A 19,741-nucleotide genomic window follows, 5' to 3' on the forward strand; every position below is an offset into this window, starting at 1 on the left:
CAGTCCCGTTTTAGGACCCCCCAATTCCCCCCCTGTTCCCCCCCAGTCACTCCCAGTTCCCTCCCAGTCCCATTTTAGGCACCCCCAGTGCCCCCCACTGCCCTCCCAGTTCCCCCCCAGTCCCAATTTAGCCCCCTCAATTCCTCCCCAGTCTCTCCCAGTCCCTCCCAGTCCCAATTTAGCCCCCCCAATTCCTCCCCAGTCCCCCATAGTCCTTCCCAGTCCCCCCCAATCCCCTCCCAGTGCCCCCCCAATTCCTCCCCAGTCTCTCCCAGTCCCTCCCAGTCCCTCCCAGTTCCCGCATCCTGCGGCCCCTCCCTGGAAGCGCCGAACAAAAGCCGCTTTTCCTGTGGGGGGGGCCCCGCCCCGCCCCCCCCGCGACCCCCGCGACCCCCGGGGGGGGGGAGGGGCGGCCCCGGAGCCCGAAACGGCCCCAAAAAACGGCTCCGGGACCCCAAAAACGGCTCCGGGACCCCCAGAAACCCCGAATTACACCCGGGAGAGTTCGGGGGGGAGGGGGGGGTTGGGATTTTTGGGGGGTTTGGGGACCCTCCCGGATTTTTTGGAACCCTCCGGGATTTCTTTGGGTCCCCGCGGAATTTTTGGGACCCTCCGGAATTTTTTTTTTGAGACTCCCCAGGAGTTCTTTGGGACCCTCCGAGACTTTTCTGGGACCCTCCGGGATATTTTGGGGCCCCCCCGGAGATTTTTTTGGGGGGTCCCCGCAGAGTTCTTGGGACACTCCGGGATTTTTTTTTTTTTTTTGGGGGGACCCTCCGGGATTTTTTGGGGACGGTGTTTTTCAATTCCCCCCCCCCCCCGAATTTTTGGGGCCCCTCTTGGAGTTTTGGGGTCCCCCCGGATTTTTGGGCTCCCCGCCCCGGATATTTGGGATTTTGGGGCCCCCCGGCCATGGGGTCGCTGTGGCTCTTGTGGCTCTGGGTCCCGCTGGGGCTGGCGGAGGAGGGTGAGTGACCCCCGGGGGGGATTTGGGGTTTTGGGGGGGGAGAATTTGGGGTCTCTGGGGGTGGATTTGGGGTTTTGGGAGATGGATTTCGGGTTTCGGGGGTGGATTTTTGGGTTTGGGGGATGGATTTGAGGTCCCGGGGTGGTTTGGGGTCCCCGAGGGAGAGTTTAGGGTCCCAGGGGGTGATTTTGGGGGTCACTGGGAGGGAATTTGGGGCTTCTGGGGGTGGATTTGGGATCCCGGGATGGATTTTGGGATCCCGGGGTGGATTTTGGGATCCCGGGGTGGATTTTGGGGTCCCGGGATGGATTTGGGATCCCGGGATGGATTCTGGGGTCCCCGGGGTGGATTTGGGGTCCCGGGATAGATTTTGGGGTACCGGAGTGGATTTTGGGGTCCCCGGGTGGATTTGGGATTCCGGGAGTGGATTTTGGGGTCCCGGGATGGATTTTGGGGTCCCGGAGTGGATTTTGGGGTCCCCGGGGTGGATTTGGGATTCCGGGATGGATTTTGGGGTCCCGGGGTGGATTTTGGGGTCCCGGGATGGATTTTGGGGTCCCGGGAGTGGATTTTGTGGTCCCGGGATGGATTTTGGGGTCCCCTGGATGGATTTTGGGATCCTGGGGGTGGATTTTGGGGTCCCGGGATGGATTTTGGGGTCCCCTGGATGGATTTTGGGGTCCCGGGGTGGATTTTGGGGTCCCCGGGGTGGATTTGGGATTCCGGGATGGATTTTGGGGTCCCGGGATGGATTTTGGGGTCCCCTGGATGGATTTTGGGGTCCCGGGAGTGGATTTTGGGGTCCCGGGATGGATTTTGGGGTCCCCTGGATGGATTTTGGGGTGTCCGACCCCCCGCTGACCCCCCAGAGACGCTGCTGGACACGCGGCTGGAGACGAGTGACCTTCACTGGACAGTGCACCCGCCGGGGGAGGGGCAGGTGGGACACCGGGGGGACACGGGGGGACATCGGGGACGCTGAGGGGATTGGGGACATTGGGGGGACACGGGGCGGAAAGAAAGGTGAGCGAGATGTGTCCCCAATGTCCCCCACTGTCCCCGTGTCGCTGTCACTGTCCCCGTGTCCCCAATGTCCCCAATCCCCCCCATGTCCCCGTGTCCCCACTGTCCCCGTGTCCCCGATGTCCCCAATCCCCTCCATGTCCCCGTGTCCCCACTGTCCCCGTGTCCCCACTGTCCCCGCGTCCCCACTGTCCCCGTGTCCCCTGATGTCCCCAATCTCCTCAATGTCCCCGTGTCCCTCCATGTCCCCGTGTCCCCCATGTCCCCGTGTCGCTGTCACTGTCCCCGTGTCCCCGCAGTGGGAGGAGCTGAGCGCGCTGGACGCGGAGCTGGGCGGGGCCGTTCGCACCTTCGAGGTTTGTTCGGGGCGTGGCCGGGGCCGTGACTCCGCCCAGAACAGCCGGAGCCCCGCCCAGAACAGCCGGAGCCCCGCCCAGAACAGCTGGAGCCCCGCCCAGAACAGCTGGCTCCGGTCGCGCTGGGTGCCCCGCGGCGCCGCCACCACCGTGATGGCGGAACTGCGCTTCACCGTGATGGCGTGCGACAGCCTGGGGGGGACACGGGGGACACGGGGGACACGGGACACAGCTGGGGACAGGGACAGCCTGGGGGGGACACGGGGGACACGGGACACAGCTGGGGACAGGGACAGCCTGGGGGGGACACGGGGGACACGGGACACAGCTGGGGACAGGGACAGCCTGGGGGGGACACGGGGGACACGGGACACAGCTGGGGACAGGGACAGCCTGGGGGGGACACGGGGGACACGGGACACAGCTGGGGACAGGGACAGCCTGGGGGGGACACGGGGGACACGGGACACAGCTGGGGACAGGGACAGCCTGGGGGGGACACGGGGGACACGGGACACAGCTGGGGACAGGGACAGCCTGGGGGGGACACGGGGGACACGGGACACAGCTGGGGACAGGGACAGCCTGGGGGGGACACGGGGGACACGGGACACAGCTGGGGACAGGGACAGCCTGGGGGGGACACGGGGGACACGGGACACAGCTGGGGACAGGGACAGGGACAGCCTGGGGGGGACACGGGGGACACGGGGGACACGGGACACAGCTGGGGACAGGGACAGCCTGGGGGGGACACGGGGGACACGGGGGACACGGGACACAGCTGGGGACAGGGACAGCCTGGGGGGGACACGGGGGACACGGGACACAGCTGGGGACAGGGACAGGGACAGCCTGGGGGGGACACGGGGGACACGGGACACAGCTGGGGACAGGGACAGCCTGGGGGGGACACGGGGGACACGGGGGACACGGGACACAGCTGGGGACAGGGACAGCCTGGGGGGGACACGGGGGACACGGGACACAGCTGGGGACAGGGACAGCCTGGGGGGGACACGGGGGACACGGGACACAGCTGGGGACAGGGACAGGGACAGCCTGGGGGGGACACGGGGGACACGGGACACAGCTGGGGACAGGGACAGGGACAGCCTGGGGGGGACACGGGGGACACGGGACACAGCTGGGGACAGGGACAGCCTGGGGGGGACACGGGGGACACGGGACACAGCTGGGGACAGGGACAGCCTGGGGGGGACACGGGGGACACGGGACACAGCTGGGGACAGGGACAGCCTGGAGGGGACACGGGGGACACGGGACACAGCTGGGGACAGGGACAGGGACAGCCTGGGGGGGACATGGGGGACACAGGACAGTGACAGGGACAGTGACAGTGACAGTGACAGCCTGCCCAGGACACAGCGGACACCTGGGGACACACCTGGACAGGCCCCCAGGCATCGCCCTGACAACCTCCGTCTCCATGGCAATGACCCCAAACCCCTGGATCTCCATGGCAACGACCCCGATGACCATGATCTCCATGGTGATGACCCTGAGGACGTTGATCTCCATGACGATGACTTTGAGGACCCTGATCTCCGTGACGGCGACCCCAAACCCGTCGATCTCCATGGCAATGACCCTGATCTCCATGACGATGACCCCAAACCTGTTAATCTCCATGGCAACGACCCCGATCTCCATGGCAATGACTTTGAGGACCCCGATCTCCATGACGATGACCCCGATCCCCACGGAAACAACCCCGAACCCCCGGACCCCCGCACCACCCAGCACCGCCCTGCCCGCCGGCGTCGCAGCCCCCCGGCCGCTCCCCCGCGTCCCTGCAAGGAGACCTTCACCGTCTTCTACCACGAGTCGGACGCCGACACGGCCACGGCCACGCACCCGCCCTGGATGGAGAACCCCTACGTCAAGGTGGACACGGTGGCGGCCGAGCACCTGTCCCGGCCCGGGAGCGGCCGCCGGGGCCGGGTGAACCGCAAGGTGCTCCGGCTGGGCCCCCTGAGCCGCGCCGGCTTCTACCTGGCCTTCCAGGACCTGGGCGCCTGCATGGCGCTGCTGTCCGTGCGCCTCTTCTTCCGCCGCTGCCCGGCCGCCACCGCCCGCCTGGCGCGCTTCCCGGCCGCCGTCCCCGCCGAGCTGGTGGCCGCGGTGGCCGGGCGCTGCGTGGCCGGGGCCGTGCCGGCCGCCCAGGGCCGGCCGCTGATGTACTGCCGGGAGGACGGGCGGTGGGCGCAGCCGCCGGCGCTGGGCTGCGTGTGCGGGCCCGGCATGGAGCCCGACGGCGAGACGGGATGTCGCCGTGAGTTTGGGGGACCTTTGGGGTTTTTGACCTTTTTTGGGGGGGGGGGGGGTTTGGGTGTTTTTAGAATTTTTGGGGATTTTTGGATGTTTTTTGGGTGGTTTTTGGGTGGTTTTTGGGTGGTTTTTGGGTGGTTTTTGGGTGTTTTTTGGGTGGTTTTTGGGTGTTTTTTTGGGTGTTTTTTGGGTGTTTTTTGGTGGTTTTTGGGTGTTTTTTGGTGGTTTTTGGGTGTATTTTTGGTGGTTTTTGTGTGTTTTTTGGGTGTTTCTTGGTGGTTTTTGTGTTTTTTGGGTGTTTCTTGGTGGTTTTTGGGTGTTTTTTTGGTGGTTTTTGGGTGGTTTTTTGGGTGTTTTTTGGGTGTTTGTTGGTGGTTTTTGGGTGGTTTTTTGGGTGTTTTTTGGGTGTTTCTTGGTGGTTTTTTTGGGTGTTTTTTGGGTGTTTTTTGGTGGTTTTTTGGGTGGTTTTTGGGGTGGTTTTTTTGGTGGTTTTTGGGGTGGTTTTTTGGGGTGTTTTATGGCGCTTTTGGGGTCTCCGAGTGACATTTCTGTGCGTCCCCCCTTTTTCTCCCCAGCCTGTCCCCCCGAGACGTTCAAGGCGGGCCCGGGGGGGGGCGGGTGCCTGCCCTGCCCCCCCCAGAGCGAGGCCCCCGCCCCCGGGGCCGCCTCGTGCCGCTGCCGGGCCGGGTTCCTGCGGGGGCCGGGGGAGGGACCCCCCGAGCCCTGCTCCGGTGAGCCCGGCGGGGTTTGGGGGAGTTCAGGGAATTTTGGGGGAATTTTTTGGGGAATTTTCTGGGGGGATTTTGGGGGGGGATTTTCTGGGATTTTGAGGAAGATTTGGGGGTTTGGGGGGTTTTGGGGGGATTTTGGGATTTGGGGGGATTTTCGGGCTATTTCGGGGGGCATTTTTGGGAGTTTCTGAGGGGGCATTTTTGGAGATCCCAGGAGGGGAATTCTGGGGTGAGTTTTTGGGTCTCCAGGGTGGGAAGTTCGGGGGGCTTCCAGGGGAGGAATTTGGGGCGTCCCGGGTGGGTTTTTGGGGCTCCCGGGGGAAAATCTGGGGGTGGGTTTTCAGACTCCAGGGGGTGAATTTTGGGGGGGGGGGGGGGGGAGGTCCTGGCTGGGTTTTTGGGGGTTCTGCTGGGAATATTTTGGGGGGGTCCGGGGTGAATTTTTGGGGCTCCCAGGGTGGGAATTGGGGCACGACCCCCCCTCCCCTGACGCCCCCCAATCCCCCCCCCCCCCCCATCCCAGCGCCCCCCTCGGCCCCCCGCGCCCTGGCGGCCGAGGTGAACGGCTCGGGGGTCCGGCTGTCCTGGAGCCCCCCCCGGGCCGGGGGAGACCGCGGGGACCTGCGGTACAACGTGGGGTGCCGGGCGTGTCCCCCCCCCCGGCGGGGCGCCCCCCCCCGTGCGGCCCCTGCGGCCCCCTGGCCTGGGCGCCCCCCCCCCGAGGGGCTGCGGACCCCCGCGGTCAGCGTGGCCGGGCTCCGGCCACGGGTCACCTACAGCTTCAGAGTGACCGCCCGCAGCGGCGTCAGCCCCCCCCCCGGGACACCCCGAAAACAACGTCCCCGGGGCGGAGATCAACGTCACGGCCGGGGCTGATGGTGAGAGCCCCAAAGTACCCCGAGATCACCCCAAAACCAGCGCCAAAGTGGCCTGAAAAACAGCCCGAGATCACCCCCGAAAATGCCCCGAAAATACCCTGAAAATAGACCGAAAATAGCCCCAAACCAGCCCGAAAATAGCCCCAAAAATACCCCAAAATCACCCCAAAACCAGCGCCAAAGTGGCCTGAAAACAACCCGAGATCACCCCCAAAAAACCCTCCAAAACCCCGCCAAAATCCCCCCAAAAATTCCCCAAAAATCCCCCCCAACATCCCCAAAAAAACCCAATAAATCCCCCCAAAAAATCCCCAAAAATCCCCCCCAAAAATCCCCAAAAAACCCCAATAAATCCCCCCAAAAAATCCCCCCAAAAATCCCCAAAAAACCCCAATAAATCCCCCCAAAAAATCCCCCCAAAAATCCCCAAAAACCCCCAATAAATCCCCCCCCAAAAATCCCCAAAATCCCCCCCCAAAAAACCCAATAAATCCCCCCCAAAAATTCCCAAAAATCCCCCCCAAAATGCCAAAAAAATCCAGAAGAATCCCCCCCTTTGCCCCCCCAGTGCCGGGGCCGGTTGTGGGCGTGGCGCGGGTGGGGGCGGGGCCCGGGGGCGTCACCCTGACCTGGCCCCGCCCCCCGGCCCCGCCCGGGCCCCCCGTGCTGGATTACGAGGTCAAGTTCTACGAGAAGGTGAAATTCGGGGGGAATTCGGGAAAATTTGGGAAATTCGGGGAAGTTCGGGGTGTTCGGGGGGATATTGGGGGAAATTTGGGAGGATTTGGGGGATTTGGGGGGATTCGGGGGAATTTTGGGGAAATTCTGGGGAAACTTTGGGGTGCTTGGGGGGGATTTGGGATTTATTTTGGGGTGGATTTGGGGTTATTTTGGGGGGCGCCTTTGGGGGTTATTTTGGGGAAGATTTCAGGGTTTTCTGGGCTTCATCTTGGGGCGCATTTGGGGTTTATTTGGGGGCATTTGGGGTTTATTTTGGGGTGCATTTGGGGTTTCTCAGGCGTGTTTTCTGGGCCGGATTTGGGGTTTGTTTCTGGGGGGTCAGTTTGGGTTTTTTGGGGGATGCGTTTGTGGTTTGTTTTGCAGTTTATTTCAGGGTGTATTTGGGTTCTTTTTGGGATGTATGTGGGGTTTTTTGGGGGAGGATTTGGGCTTTATTTTGGGGAGGATTTGGGGTTTATTTCGGGGTGTATTTGGGATTTATTTTGGGATGAATTCGTGTTTTTTGTGGGGATGAATTGGGGGTTTTCAGGGGTTTATTTCGGGGTGTATTTGGGTTCTTTTCGGGGTGTATTTGGGGTTTTTTGGGGGAGGATTTGGGGTTTGTTTCGTGGTTTATTTCGGGGTGTATTTGGGTTTTTTGGGGTGAATTTGTGGTTTGTTTTTTTGTTTATTTCGGGGTGGATTTGGGTTTCTTGGGGGCGCATTTGTGATTTATTTCGGGGTTCAATTCTCTCTTTCCCCGTGTCCCCCGCGGCGGCAGTTGGGGGGCGGGGAGGGGCCCCCCCAGTTCCTGACGGTTCCGGGGCCGCGGGCGGAGCTGGGGGGGCTGCGCCGGGGTGGCCTCTACGGGGTGCGGGTCCGCGCCCGCGCCCAGGGCGGCTACGGGGACTTCGGGCCCGAGATCACCGTCAGCGCACCTGGGGCAGGTGAGAGCACGGAAAGAACCCCAGAAATATCCTAAAATATCCTGAAATACCCCCAAAATATCCTGAAAACGTCCCCAAAATAACCCCAAACCCCCCCAAAATCCCCGAATACCACCCCACAACCGCTGAGATCACTGTCAGCACCCCGGGGGCAGGTGAGGAACCAAAAATAACCCCAAAAATATCCTGAAACGCCCCCAAAAAATCCCCCAAATCCCCCCCAACCTCCCCCCAAATCCCCAGCAGAATCCCCCAAATCCCCCCCAAACCAACCTCAAACCCACCAAAATCCCCTTAAATTCCCCCCAAATCCCCCAAAAATCCACCCCCAGGCTCCCCCAAAACTTCCCAAACCCCCCTAAATCCCCCAATTTCCCCCCAAATCCTTCCAACCCTTCTCCAAATCCCCCCAAATCCCCCGTAAACCCCCCCGAGACCCCCCAAATCTCCCCAAATCCCCCAAATCTGCCCGTTCCCGCAGAGGGCTCCCGGGGCGCCCCCGGGGGGGGTCGTGGCCGCAGCCGCCGCCCTGGGGGGGCTCCTGGTGCTGGCGCTGCTGGGGGGCGCCCTGGCCTGGCTCAGGTGAGATCTGGGGGGATTTGGGGGGATTTGGGGTCTCTGGGGAGGTCTGGGAAGGGTTTGCGGGGGATTTGGGGGGGATTTCTTTTGGATTTGGGGGGGCTCGGGGGGAATTTGGGGGGATTTGTGGGGAATTGTGGGGGTCTGGGGGGGATTTGGGATGGATTTGGGGGGATTTTTGGGGGGATTTTGGGTGGACTTTGGGGGGATCTTGTGGGAATTTTGGGTGGATGTGGATGGATTTTTGGGGGGATTTTGGGAGGAATTTGGAGGGATTTTTGTGGCTTTGGGGGGGCCTGGGGGTGGATTTTTGGGGGATTTTGGGTGGATTTTTGGGGTCTCCATCCCCTCTGTCCCCTCAGGCGGGGACGGCTCCAGGCAGAGAAGCGGCGACAAGGCCCCGCCCCCGGGGGGCTCGGTAAGGGGGACCCCAAAATGTTCTGAAAGTGTCCCCAAAAAGTGTCCCCAAGATCTCCGAAAAAGACCCAAAAATGTGGCAGAAAACGTCCCCAAAAAATCCCAAAAATGTCCCAAAAAGTGACCCAGGTGTGGCCCCAATTGACCCCAGGTGTGGCCCCAGGTGTGACCCAGGTGTGACCCCAGGTGTGCTCCCCAGGTGGGAAGCTCTACATCGACCCTCTCACCTACGAGGACCCCGAGGTGGCCCTGAGGGACTTTGCCCAGGAGATCGACGTCACCTGTGTCACCATCGAGGAGGTCATCGGGGCAGGTGGGGCTCGCCTGGGACAGGTGTACCCAGGGATGGGATTTGGGGGTATTTTAGGTGGTTTTAGGGGGATTTGGGGCAGGTTTAGGTGGGATTTGGGCAGGATTTCGGGGATTTCGGCCTCTCACACCTGTCCGCACCTGCACCCAGGTGAGTTCGGCGAAGTGTGGGTGATTTTAACAGGATTTGAGATGGTCTGGGGTGTGTTTTGTGCGGTTTTGAGTGGGTTTGTGTGGTTTTTATGAGGGTTTCGGGTGGGTGGGGGGTATTTTCTCAGGGATTTCAGCCTCTCACCTGCCCGCAGGTGAGTTCGGCGAGGTGTGGCGCGGGCGGCTGTCGCTGCCGGGGCAGCCCGAGGCCGAGGTGGCGGTGAAGACGCTCAAGGGCGGCGCGGGCGAGCGGCAGCGCCGGGAGTTCCTGCGGGAGGCGGCGCGGATGGGGCAGTTCCGGCACCCCAACGTGCTGCGGCTGCGCGGGGTGGTCAGCGCCGGACCCCCGGCCATGATCGTCACCGAGTTCCTGCTGCACGGGGCGCTGGACGCCTTCCTCAGGGTGGGGACACCTGGGGACACCTGGGGACGCCTGGGGACATCGGGGTCATTGGGGACATCGGGGTCATTGGGGTCATTTGGGTCATTGGGGTCATTGAGGTCATTGGGGTCATTGGGGTCAATGGGGTCATTGGGGACATCGGGGTCATTGGGGTCATTTGGGTCATTGGGGTCATTGGGGTCATTGGGGTCAATGGGGTCATTGGGGACATCGGGGTCATTGGGGTCATTTGGGTCATTGAGGTCATTGGGGTCATTGGGGTCAATGGGGTCATTGGGGACATCGGGGTCATTTGGGCCATTTGGGTCACTGGGGTCATTGGGAGATTGGGGTCATTGGAGTCCGTGGGGACACCTGGGGACATTGGGGTCATTGGGGTCAGTGTGGTCATTGGGGACATTGGGGTGGTCAGCGCCGGACCCCCGGCCATGATCGTCACCGGGTTCCTGCTGCACGGGGCGCTGGACGCCTTCCTCAGGGTGGGGACACCTGGGAACACCTGGGGACATCGGGGTCATTGGGGTCATTGGGGTCATTGGGGTCCGTGGGAACACCTGGGGACTCTGGGGACACCTGGGGACATTGGGGACAAGGTGCCTTTGCTGCAGCTCATGTCCCCGCTTCCCCCAGGGCCGGGAGGGGACACTGTCCCCGATGTCCCCCGATGTCCCCGATGTCCCCCAATGTCCCCAATGTCCCCGCTGTCCCCGCTGTCCCCAGGGCCGGGAGGGGACGCTGCCACCCCTGCAGCTGGTGGCCATGCTGCGCGGCATCGCCGCCGGGATGCGTTACCTGTCCGAGGCCGGGTTCGTGCACCGCGACCTGGCGGCGCGGAACATCCTGGTGGACGCGCACCTGGTGTGCAAGGTGTCCGACTTCGGGCTGTCCCGGGCCCTGGAGGGCGACAGGGACAGCGACCCCACCTACACCAGCTCCCTGGTGAGACACCTGTGCTGGGGCGGGGCTTGGGGCCTCACCTGGCCCAGGTGGACTCGGGCAGGTGCGGGAGGGTTTAGGGGGCGGTTGGATGGGATTTAGGTTGGTTTTGGGGTCTCAAAGTGATGTCACCTTCCCCCCTGGATATTTGGGGGCCCCCAGGAGTGGAGTCCCGGGTGGATTTGGGGTTTCCCTGGAGGGATTTGGGGATTCCCTGGGTGGATTTAGGATTTCCCAGGTGGGTTTGGGGTTTTCCAGTTGGGTTTTGGGGTCCCCCGGCGGTTTTGGGGCCCCCCTGAGCCCCCCGGCGCCCCGGGCAGGGCGGGAAGATCCCGATCCGCTGGACGGCGCCCGAGGCCATCGCCTTCCGCACCTTCACCTCGGCCAGCGACGCCTGGAGCTACGGCATCGTCATGTGGGAGGTGCTGAGCTTCGGGGAGCGGCCCTACTGGGACATGTCCAACCAGGACGTGAGTGACCCCGAAAACGGGACCCCGAAAACCCCCGGGAACCCCAAAACTGCCCAGAACCCCCAAAACCCACAAACTGCCCCAAAAAACCCAAACCCGGGACCCCAAAAACTGCCCCAAGAGCCCCCCAAACCCCACCTATAGCTCACCTGTCCCTCCACACCTGTGGGTATTTTTGGGGCAGATTTAGGTGCTTTTTCAGGCTCTCACCTGTCCCTCACCTGTCCCAGGTAATCAACGCCATCGAGCAGGACTACCGGCTGCCGCCGCCGCCGCGCTGCCCACCTGCCCTGCACCACCTGATGCTGCAGTGCTGGCAGCGCCCGCGCCACGCCCGCCCCACCTTCCCCCAGATCGTCCACGCCCTCGACCGCCTCATCCGGCGCCCCGAGAGTCTCCGCCCCCCGCCCGGGGACACGCCCAGGTGAGCCGGGGGCGGGGCAAACACACCTGGAGGGGCGGGGCAGGGGCGGGGTCTCAGGATACCTGCGTTGTTTGGGGGGGGTTGTGGGGTGGGTGGGGCCGGTGCAGAGCACCTGAATTCATGGGAGGGGTCCCAGCACACCTGAGTTTGGGGGTGGGTCCCCATGGCTCTGATCCCTCACTCTCTCTGTCCCCGCAGCTCCGCCCCCACCTGCCCAGAGCAGCGTGACCCCCCCGGTCTCGCCCCACAGGCCGGCCCCGCCCCTCCCGGGCCCTCGGCGGGGGCGTGGCCACGGGCAGTGGGCGGGTATCAGGAGCCGTTCGGCAGCGCCGGCGTCACCGGGATGGAGCTGCTGCCACACCTGAGCCGCGAGTACGGGGTCACCTGGGGGGTCACCTGGGTGTCATCGGGGGTCATGGGGTCACAGGGTCACCTGGGGGGGTCACGGGGCACTGGCTTTCACCTGGAGGGTCATGGGGGTCACGGTGTCACCTGGCGGGTCACGGGGTCCCTGTGACCCTGCGGTGACCCCGGTGTCCCCCCCAGGGACCTGCTGCGCATGGGCGTGACGCTGGGCGGGCAGAAGTTCCCGGGGGGCGCCCAGAGCCCCCCCAAAGGGGACGCCCACTGCTGACCCCGCCCCCCCGGCCACGCCCAGGGGAAGATGGCCGCCGGGGATCGGTGCTGAGGGACGCAGCCGGCTGGGGGGAGAGAGATGGCTGCCGGGAAAAGATGGCTGCCGGGACAATATGGCTGCCAGGACAGTATGGCCATCCATCTAATTTGGCTGCCATTCATATATGGCTGCCAAGGCAATATGGCTGCCATTCCAATATGGCTGCCAAGACAATATGGCTGGCATTCCAATATGGCTGCCATTCCAATATGGCTGCCAAGACAATATGGCTGGCATTCCAATATGGCTGCCAAGACAATATGGCTGCCATTCCAATATGGCTGCCAAGACAATATGGCTGGCATTCCAATATGGCCACCTACCCAATAGGGCTGCCTATCCAGCGTGGCTATCAATCCAATATGGCTGTTGATCCAACATGGCTGCCCCAGCAATATGGCTGCCAGGACAATTTGGCTCCACCCACCAATGACCTGGATGAGGGCGATGTCAGGGGCGTGGCCACGATGGGCGTGGTGAATCACGAGTGGGCAGTGCGGGTGTGGGCGTGCTCATATGGGCCTGGCCACAAATGGGCGTAGACAAACACGAGTGGGCGATACTGATGTGGGCGTGGTCAAAAATGGGTGTGGCCCTCGATGCTTTTATTGTCCCCTTGTGTCCCCAATTCCGTGTCGCAGCCAATAAACCAGGCTGATGCAAATCAGGGGGCGGGGCTGTCCCCAGGGGGTCCCCAGATGTTCCCAGCCATCCCCAAGGTGTCCCCCAGGTCCCCAGGTGTCCCCAGGTGTCCCCAAAGTGTCCCCCAGGTGTCCCCAACCATTCTCAAAGTGTCCCCCAGGTGTCCCCAGGTGTCCCCAACCATTCCCAAAGTGTTCCCAAAGTGTCCTCAAGGTGTCCCCAAGGTGTCCCCAGGTGTCACCAAGGTGCCCCCAGGTGTCACCAAGGGCTGCCCCAACCCCCAGTGTCCCCGCTGTCCCCAAGGTCCCCTCTGCTCTCCCCAGGGCCACCCCGCTCCCAGGTGTCCCCACGGCCCCACGTCTGCTCCGGGTCCCAGGTGTCCCCGATGTCCCCAAGGCCACCCCAGGTGTCCCCAAAGCCCTCCCCGATGTCCCCAGAGTCCCCAGTGCCTCTCCGGGCCCCGATGTCCCCAATGTCTCCGATGTCCCCAATGTCCCCAATATCCCCAGTGTCCCCGATGTCCCCGCAGTCGCTGCTGTCCCCGAGGCCACCCCAGGTGTCCCCGCTGTCCCCGCTGTCCCCACTGTCCCCGGCCAGCGCCCCGGCCGTGCCCCGCAGAGTCCAGGCCAACAGCGCCAGGCGCAGGTGGGCGCTGTCCCCACGCGTCCCCGGTGTCCCCCCTGCCGTCCCCAGTGTCCCCGATGTCCCCAGCGATGTCCCCCCTGTCCCCAGCTCGGCCACCAGCGCCGGCAGCGTGTGTCCCCCCCGGCCCAGCAGGATGTGGCGGAACGGGGTGACCAGAGGGGACACGAACGGGGACAGCAGCGATGCCTCGGCCTGCGGGGGACAGCGGGGGACATAAGGACTGGGAGGGGACAGAGGGGACATTGACGGGGTGGGGACACGGGGACAGGGGACAAGGACAGCGGTGGGGACAGGGAGGGGACACAGGGGGGCAGCAGGTGACCCAGGTGACACTCACGGCCATCAGGCGCGCGTTGAAGCCGCGGTTGAGGCGCTCGTTGGAACTGTCCGATCCCGACATGTCGCGACGCAGCGCGGCGGCCGCGCGCACCACGCCCCCTCTGGCCGAGGAGAGGCACTGCAGGGACAGGCCGCGCGCCTGCCGGGCGCACTGGTTACACTGGGTTATACTGGTGAGACTGGGTTAAACTGGTTAGACTGGGTTAAACTGGGTTAAATTGGGTTAAACTCGATTAGACTGGGTTATAACTGGGAATACTGGTTAGACCGGATTAAACTAGGTTAGACCGGTCTAGACTGGTCTAGAGTGGTCTATACCGGTTTACGCTGATCTATACTGGGTTATCGTGGTTTATACTGGTTTGTACTGGTTTGTACCCACCTGCAGCGGGGCCAGCTGCCGCACCAGCGCGTCCCCCAGGGCCCCAGGGTCCAGGGGCAGCCGGGGGTCGTGGCCCAGGTGCAGCAGCAGCTGTGCGGCCACCGCGGCCACCGCCCGGGCCACCGCCGGGAGCCGCCCCCGCAGCCGCGTCCCCAGGCGCCCCAAAGTGTCCTCGGGCGTCCCCAGGGCGGCGCGGGAGCCACCACCGATGGCCTGGGGGGGACAGGGACAGTGTCACTGAGGGGACAGGGTCACGGGGGACGGGGGGACACGGTCAGGGAGGGGGGACACAGGTGACACTCGGGGACACCTGGGGACATTCACGGGTCCCACCTCATCGAAGCCAAGCTCCAGCGCAGGGACACCTGCGGCTGCCGTGAAGGGAAAGGCGCCGGAGTCGGGGGACAGGGGGCGGATCCTGCAGGGACACGGGGGGGACACAGGTGTGCGTGTGACACAGGTGTCCCCAGGTGTGCCCAGGTGTGTGCCCAGGTGTATTTTGGGAATGTCCAGGTGTCACAAGCTGTCCTAGGTGTATGCCCAGGTGTCCCCAGGTGTGTCCCCACTGTCCCAGGTGTGTCCCCAGCTGTGCCCAACTGGCCCCAGGTGTCCCCAGGTGTGCCCAGCTGTCCCCAGGTGTATCCCCACTGTCCCAGGTGTATCCCCAGGGGTCCCAGGTGTCCCCAGGTGTATCACAGGTGTCCCCAGGTGTTCCCAGGTGTGTCCCCAGCTGTCCCCAGGTGTGTCCCCAGCTGTCCCCAGGTGTGCCCAGGTGTATTTTTGGGTGTGTCCAGGTGTGTCCCCGCTCACACGTCGCTCTCCCAGCCCCGCCCCGCCCGGCTCAGCTGCTCCCGGAGACTTTTCCCGCCCTCGTTCGGACTCTCCACCTGTGGGGGGGGAGGGGCGATGGGGGAGGGGAAGTGATAGGGGGAGGGGCAGCCCATCCCCCACCCCAACCCCTCCCCTAGCCCCTCCTCCACCCCCGACTCCTCCCCCAACCCGGCCCCGCCCCCTCCCCGGACTCCACCCCCGGCCCCGCCCCCCGCCCCGCCCCGCCCCTCCCCCACCTGGTCCAGGGCACTCTCGATCAGGGTCACCAGGGTGGGGCTGGTCCGCACCACGAACCGCTCCGCGCCTGGGGGGAGGGGTCGGGGTGGGGGAGGGGGTCAGAGGTGGTGGGGGAGGGGCCAGGGGTCAGGGGGAGGGGCCAGGGGAGGGGGCGGGGCTCACCCAGCACCGCTTGGTCCAGGCTGATGTAGGCGGCGACTTTGGTGTGCAGCAGCTCGGGGTAGCCCTGGAGGTCACCCAGGGGTCACCCAGGGGTCAGGGGTCACCCGAGGTCACCCAGGGGTCAGCCGGGGGTCAGGGGTCACCTCCAGCCACTCGGTGGTCCCCAGGTGTCCGAACTCGGCGCCGTCCCAGCTGACAAACAGCAACGTCCGGCGCAGCTGGAACCCTGGGGTCAGGGGTCAGGGATCAAACAGGGGTCAGGGGTCACCCGGGGGGTCACACAGGGTCACCTGGGGGTCACAGAGGGGTCACTCGGGGGTCAGGGGTCACCAAGGGGTCACCTGGGGGCGGGGGGGACACCCAGGACTTCCCCTCTCCCAACGACCCCTCCCGTTACTTTGGGGACACCAAATTCCCCCATTTCAGCCCAGCCCCCAATTGCGGACCCCGCCTCCCGGGCCCCGCCCTGCCCCGGCCCCGCCCTCACCCTCTCGGCCAATGGCGGCGAAGAACCGGGCCAGCTCCAGCAGGAGGGCGGTGCCCACGCCCGAGGCCGCCGCCCCTGGCCCCAGCGAATCACGTCGGGCCCCCACGATGACGTAACAATCTGGGCAGGGCGGCGTCAGCGAGGCCGCGCCCCCTCCAGTCACACTCACCGCCATTTCCTGCCCCGCGCACTCCGACCACACCCCAAATTCCCTTGCGTTGGCCTCGCCCGGCTGACCGCGCCAAATCCAGCCCCGCCCCACCCAGTTAGTACCATTGCCCCGCCCTCCTTTGCCCCACCCCCACCACGACCACGCCCGTGGTCTGACCACACCCACCCTGACCACGCCTCTCCCATCATGACCACACCCCTGACAACACCCAAACTGAGGAGACCGAAATGACCACACCCACCCTGACCACGCCCCCCCATCGTGGCCACACACCCTGACCACAACCTGACTGACCACACCCAAATGACCACACCCGCCTGACCACGCCCGGTTTAGCCCCGCCCCTCACCGGGCTCGAGGCGCCCCCGCAGGGCCCCGAAGACGCTGGTGAGGGTCCCGGGGCGCGTCCCCCCCTCCACGCTGAGCTGCAGCCGCCGCCCCCCCCGGGGGGGGCAGGAACCGCAGGGCCCCCCCCGGCGCCCCCCCGGGCCCGAACCAGCGCGGGGGGGCGCGGGGACCCCCCAGGAGCCTGGAATGGGGACACGGAAATGGGTCTGGGGGCTCAAAAACCCCTAAATGGGGACGGGGGCGCTGGGGGAGGATTCAAGTTCAAGGGTGTCCCAAATTTAGGGAAGGGTCCCACAATCTGGGGAGGGGTCCCAGGTTTTGGGGTCCCAATTTGGGGAAGGGTATCAGGTTGTGGGGAGGGGTCCCCAATTCGGGGAGGGGTCCCGTACCGCAGGAGCCGGGAGGCCGTGTTGGCGCTGATGGGGTGGGCGGGGATCGGGGGAACCCCCGGGGGGGGTCCCGGGGGGGCGTGGCCAGTGAAGGAGGGGAACCCCCGGCTCCAGGGGTCCCCCGCCCCCTCCTGCACCTGTGGGGGGGGGAAACGTCATGGCTCGGACCGACCCCAAATCACCCCTGACCCCTAATAACCCCTGACCCCCAAAACCCCGCCCCCAACACCTCCAAACCCAGCCCCCAGCACCCCCAAATTACCCCCAATGTCCCCAGTGTCCCCTCGGTGTCCCCAACGTCCCCAGTGTCCCCCCACTGTCCCCAATCCCCCCCGCTGTCCCCCCAATGTCCCCTCAAGGCCCCAATGTCCCCCAACATCCCCGCTGTCCCCTGACTCACGTGCACGGTCACCGCCGTGTCCCCGCCCAGCGCGGGGTCCCCCCCCGGCCCGGCCGTGTCCCGGGGGTCGGGGTACAGCAGGACCCCCACCGCCCCCGCCCCCGCCGCTGCCGCCACCTGTGGGCGTGGTCAGGGGTCACCTGGGGATGGGGACAGGGGCGGGGACAGGGACACGCCCCGTCCACAACGAGGGGCTCATCTATTGGTGGGGCCAGGGGTGGGGGCCAGGGACACGCCCTGCCCACTACCGGGGCTCACCTGGTGGGCGGGGCTGCCCCGCCCCAGCCGCAGCAGCATCAGGTGACCGCGGGGTGACACCCCCCGGGCCCGGAGCTCAGACAGGTCCTGGGGGCGGCCGTAGTGGCCGTAGACCAGCCCCCCCTGCGGGTCAGGGGTCAGCAGGGGTCAGCAATGGTCAGCAGGGGTCAGGGGTCAGGGGTCAGGGGTCAGCTCACCGTGGCCGTGCCGGGGGCGCTCCAGGCACAGAAGGCGTTAGGGTCCAGCGGGAGCCGCTCGAGCTCCTCCCCCTTCGGCCCCACCCACCGCAGGGTCACCTCCCCCCTGGGGTCAAAGGTCAGGGGTCAGCGGTCACCCCCAACGAGCCTTGACCACCCCCAGTGACCCCTGTGACCCTACAGTGACCCCTTTGACCCCATGACCCCCATGACCCCCCAATGACCCCCCGTAACCCCCATGACACCCCCACGACCCTGTGACCCCTCAGTGACCCATTACCGTGTTGGGAGGGGGAGGGGCTGTGGGCGGCTCCAGGCCCGGGTCAGCCCCGCCCCCGCCAGGGCGCTGAGCACCGATTGGGCCAAAGCCCGGCCACGCCCCGACCCCGCCCCGTGCGGACCTGCGCTGACCTCCCTGCGGACAGGGGTCAAGGGTCAGGGGTCACAGGGACAGGGAGGGGCAGAAGAGGTCACGGGGGGGGTGTCAGTAATGGTCAGTGTTCAGTGGTGGTCAGTCGTTAGCAGAGGTCAGAGGTCAGTAATGGTCAGTGGCCAGAGGTCAGAGGTCACTCACCGCACCCAGGCCTCCACCCTCTCGTCCGACAGGTGGCGCCGCAGCAGCTCCCGCAGGCGGGGCCGGGGGGGCGGAGCCTCATCCATGGCCCCACCCCAAACCCCATCAGAGGTGGAGCCTCCTGCCAGAGGCCCTGCCCCCACAGCCCCACCCCTACATGGGGTGTGGCCAATCCCAGCCACCAATAGTCCTAAGGGAGGGGGTCACAGAGGGGTGGGGTCACTCAGTGGTCACCCACTGGCCATTCAGTGGTCACTCACTGGTCACTCAGTGGTCACTCACTGGTTACTCAGTGGTCACTCACTGGTCACTCCGTGGTCACTCAGTTATCACTCATCGGTCACTCAGCGCTCACTCACCGGTCATTCACTGGTCACTCACTGGTCACTCAGGGGTCACTCACTGGTCACTCACCCAGCACAAACGCCGTGGCCGAGCCCAGGCCCAGCGTGGCCAAGGGGTGGAGCCACAGGCGTGGCCAGGGGCGTGATCTGCACCGTGGGCGTGGCCGGGGGCGCGGCAGCCGCACCATTGGCTCCGCCCCCTCCTCAGTCTCCTCCTCCTCCTCGTGCTCCCCCCGGGGGTCCCTGTGCCGCGAGTAGGACACGGCACCGCCCCCGGGGGGCTGCGGGGGGGTCAGGACGTCCCCAAAATACCGGGGGTCCCCAAAATCCGGGGGGTCCCATAAATCCAGGGGGGTCCCCAAAATCCGTGGGGCGCTTTACCCGGAAACAGCGGCTGAGGGTCTCCATGGCAACCGGGGGGGTCCTGGGGGGGTCCCGGGGGGTCCTGGGGGGTCAGGAGGGTTCGGGGGGTCCCCAGACCGTTTCGGGGTCTCCCGGGGGGTCCCGGGGGTCTCCGGGGGCCGCCGTTCCGCCCCTCACCCGCCAGCACAGACTTTGCCCCCGGCCGGGTTTTGCCCCGCCCCCACCCCAAACCTGCCCCCCTTCCAAATCCCAAACCCCCCCGGGGTGACCCCCAAAGCGCCCACCCCCTCCGAGCCCCTGAAACCCCCCCAAATCCCCCAAATTTCCCCCAAATTTCCGCCCCCCCCGGCCCCGCTCACGCGCCGCCGCCGGACCCGCTCTGGCCCCGCCCACACAGGTGAGAAAAAGGGGCGTGACCTGTGGAGGCGGGGTGTGGGCGTGGCCGGCGGCCGTGGAAAAGGGGGCGTGGTTTGTGCTGAATTCGGCGCTGCCGGAGGGGCGGGGTTAGCTGGAGGGCGTGACGGAGGGGGGCATGGCCGAAAAGGGGCCCCGCCCCGGCGCCGCCAGGTCCGGGCCCTGATTGGCCGAGCCGGACACGGACCCGGGGGGCTTTGGGGGTCCCCGGGGGTCTGGGAGGGGCCGGAACTTTGGGAGGGCGGCTCAGGGGGTTTTGGGGAGGGGGTTTTGGGGTCC

At 65.3% G+C, this 19,741-nt stretch overlaps 2 protein-coding genes across 2 annotated transcripts; one reads left to right on the plus strand and one right to left on the minus strand.

Moving 5' to 3' along the window:
- The first annotated feature begins 319 nt into the window (after window positions 1-319).
- EPHB4 (EPH receptor B4) lies at window positions 320-12,942 on the plus strand. Its single transcript, XM_066209110.1, is given in 18 exon segments — window positions 320-967; window positions 1,837-1,907; window positions 2,290-2,540; window positions 4,137-4,642; window positions 4,710-5,369; window positions 5,893-6,159; window positions 6,161-6,247; window positions 6,816-6,943; window positions 7,749-7,946; window positions 8,396-8,496; window positions 8,856-8,911; window positions 9,110-9,223; window positions 9,525-9,772; window positions 10,493-10,711; window positions 11,029-11,178; window positions 11,409-11,602; window positions 11,801-11,974; window positions 12,149-12,942. Coding segments are annotated over 18 exon segments (3,567 nt in total). The 5' UTR covers window positions 320-912; the 3' UTR covers window positions 12,237-12,942.
- On the minus strand, window positions 12,853-19,170 carry LOC136305808 (transferrin receptor protein 2-like). Its single transcript, XM_066209117.1, is given in 19 exon segments — window positions 12,853-13,757; window positions 13,903-14,083; window positions 14,273-14,499; window positions 14,620-14,704; window positions 15,097-15,173; window positions 15,354-15,421; window positions 15,517-15,580; window positions 15,660-15,742; window positions 16,004-16,123; window positions 16,525-16,610; window positions 16,612-16,704; window positions 16,913-17,049; window positions 17,313-17,429; window positions 17,571-17,693; window positions 17,768-17,873; window positions 18,048-18,182; window positions 18,342-18,531; window positions 18,756-18,966; window positions 19,067-19,170. Coding segments are annotated over 19 exon segments (2,709 nt in total). The 5' UTR covers window positions 19,094-19,170; the 3' UTR covers window positions 12,853-13,178.
- Between the last annotated feature and the right edge of the window lie 571 nt (window positions 19,171-19,741).

Source organism: Chamaea fasciata, unplaced genomic scaffold (assembly GCF_029207755.1).
Source record: "Chamaea fasciata isolate MVZ Bird 193981 ecotype frontalis unplaced genomic scaffold, bChaFas1.0.hap1 SCAF_670, whole genome shotgun sequence".
Classification (NCBI taxonomy): Eukaryota; Metazoa; Chordata; class Aves; order Passeriformes; family Sylviidae; genus Chamaea; species Chamaea fasciata.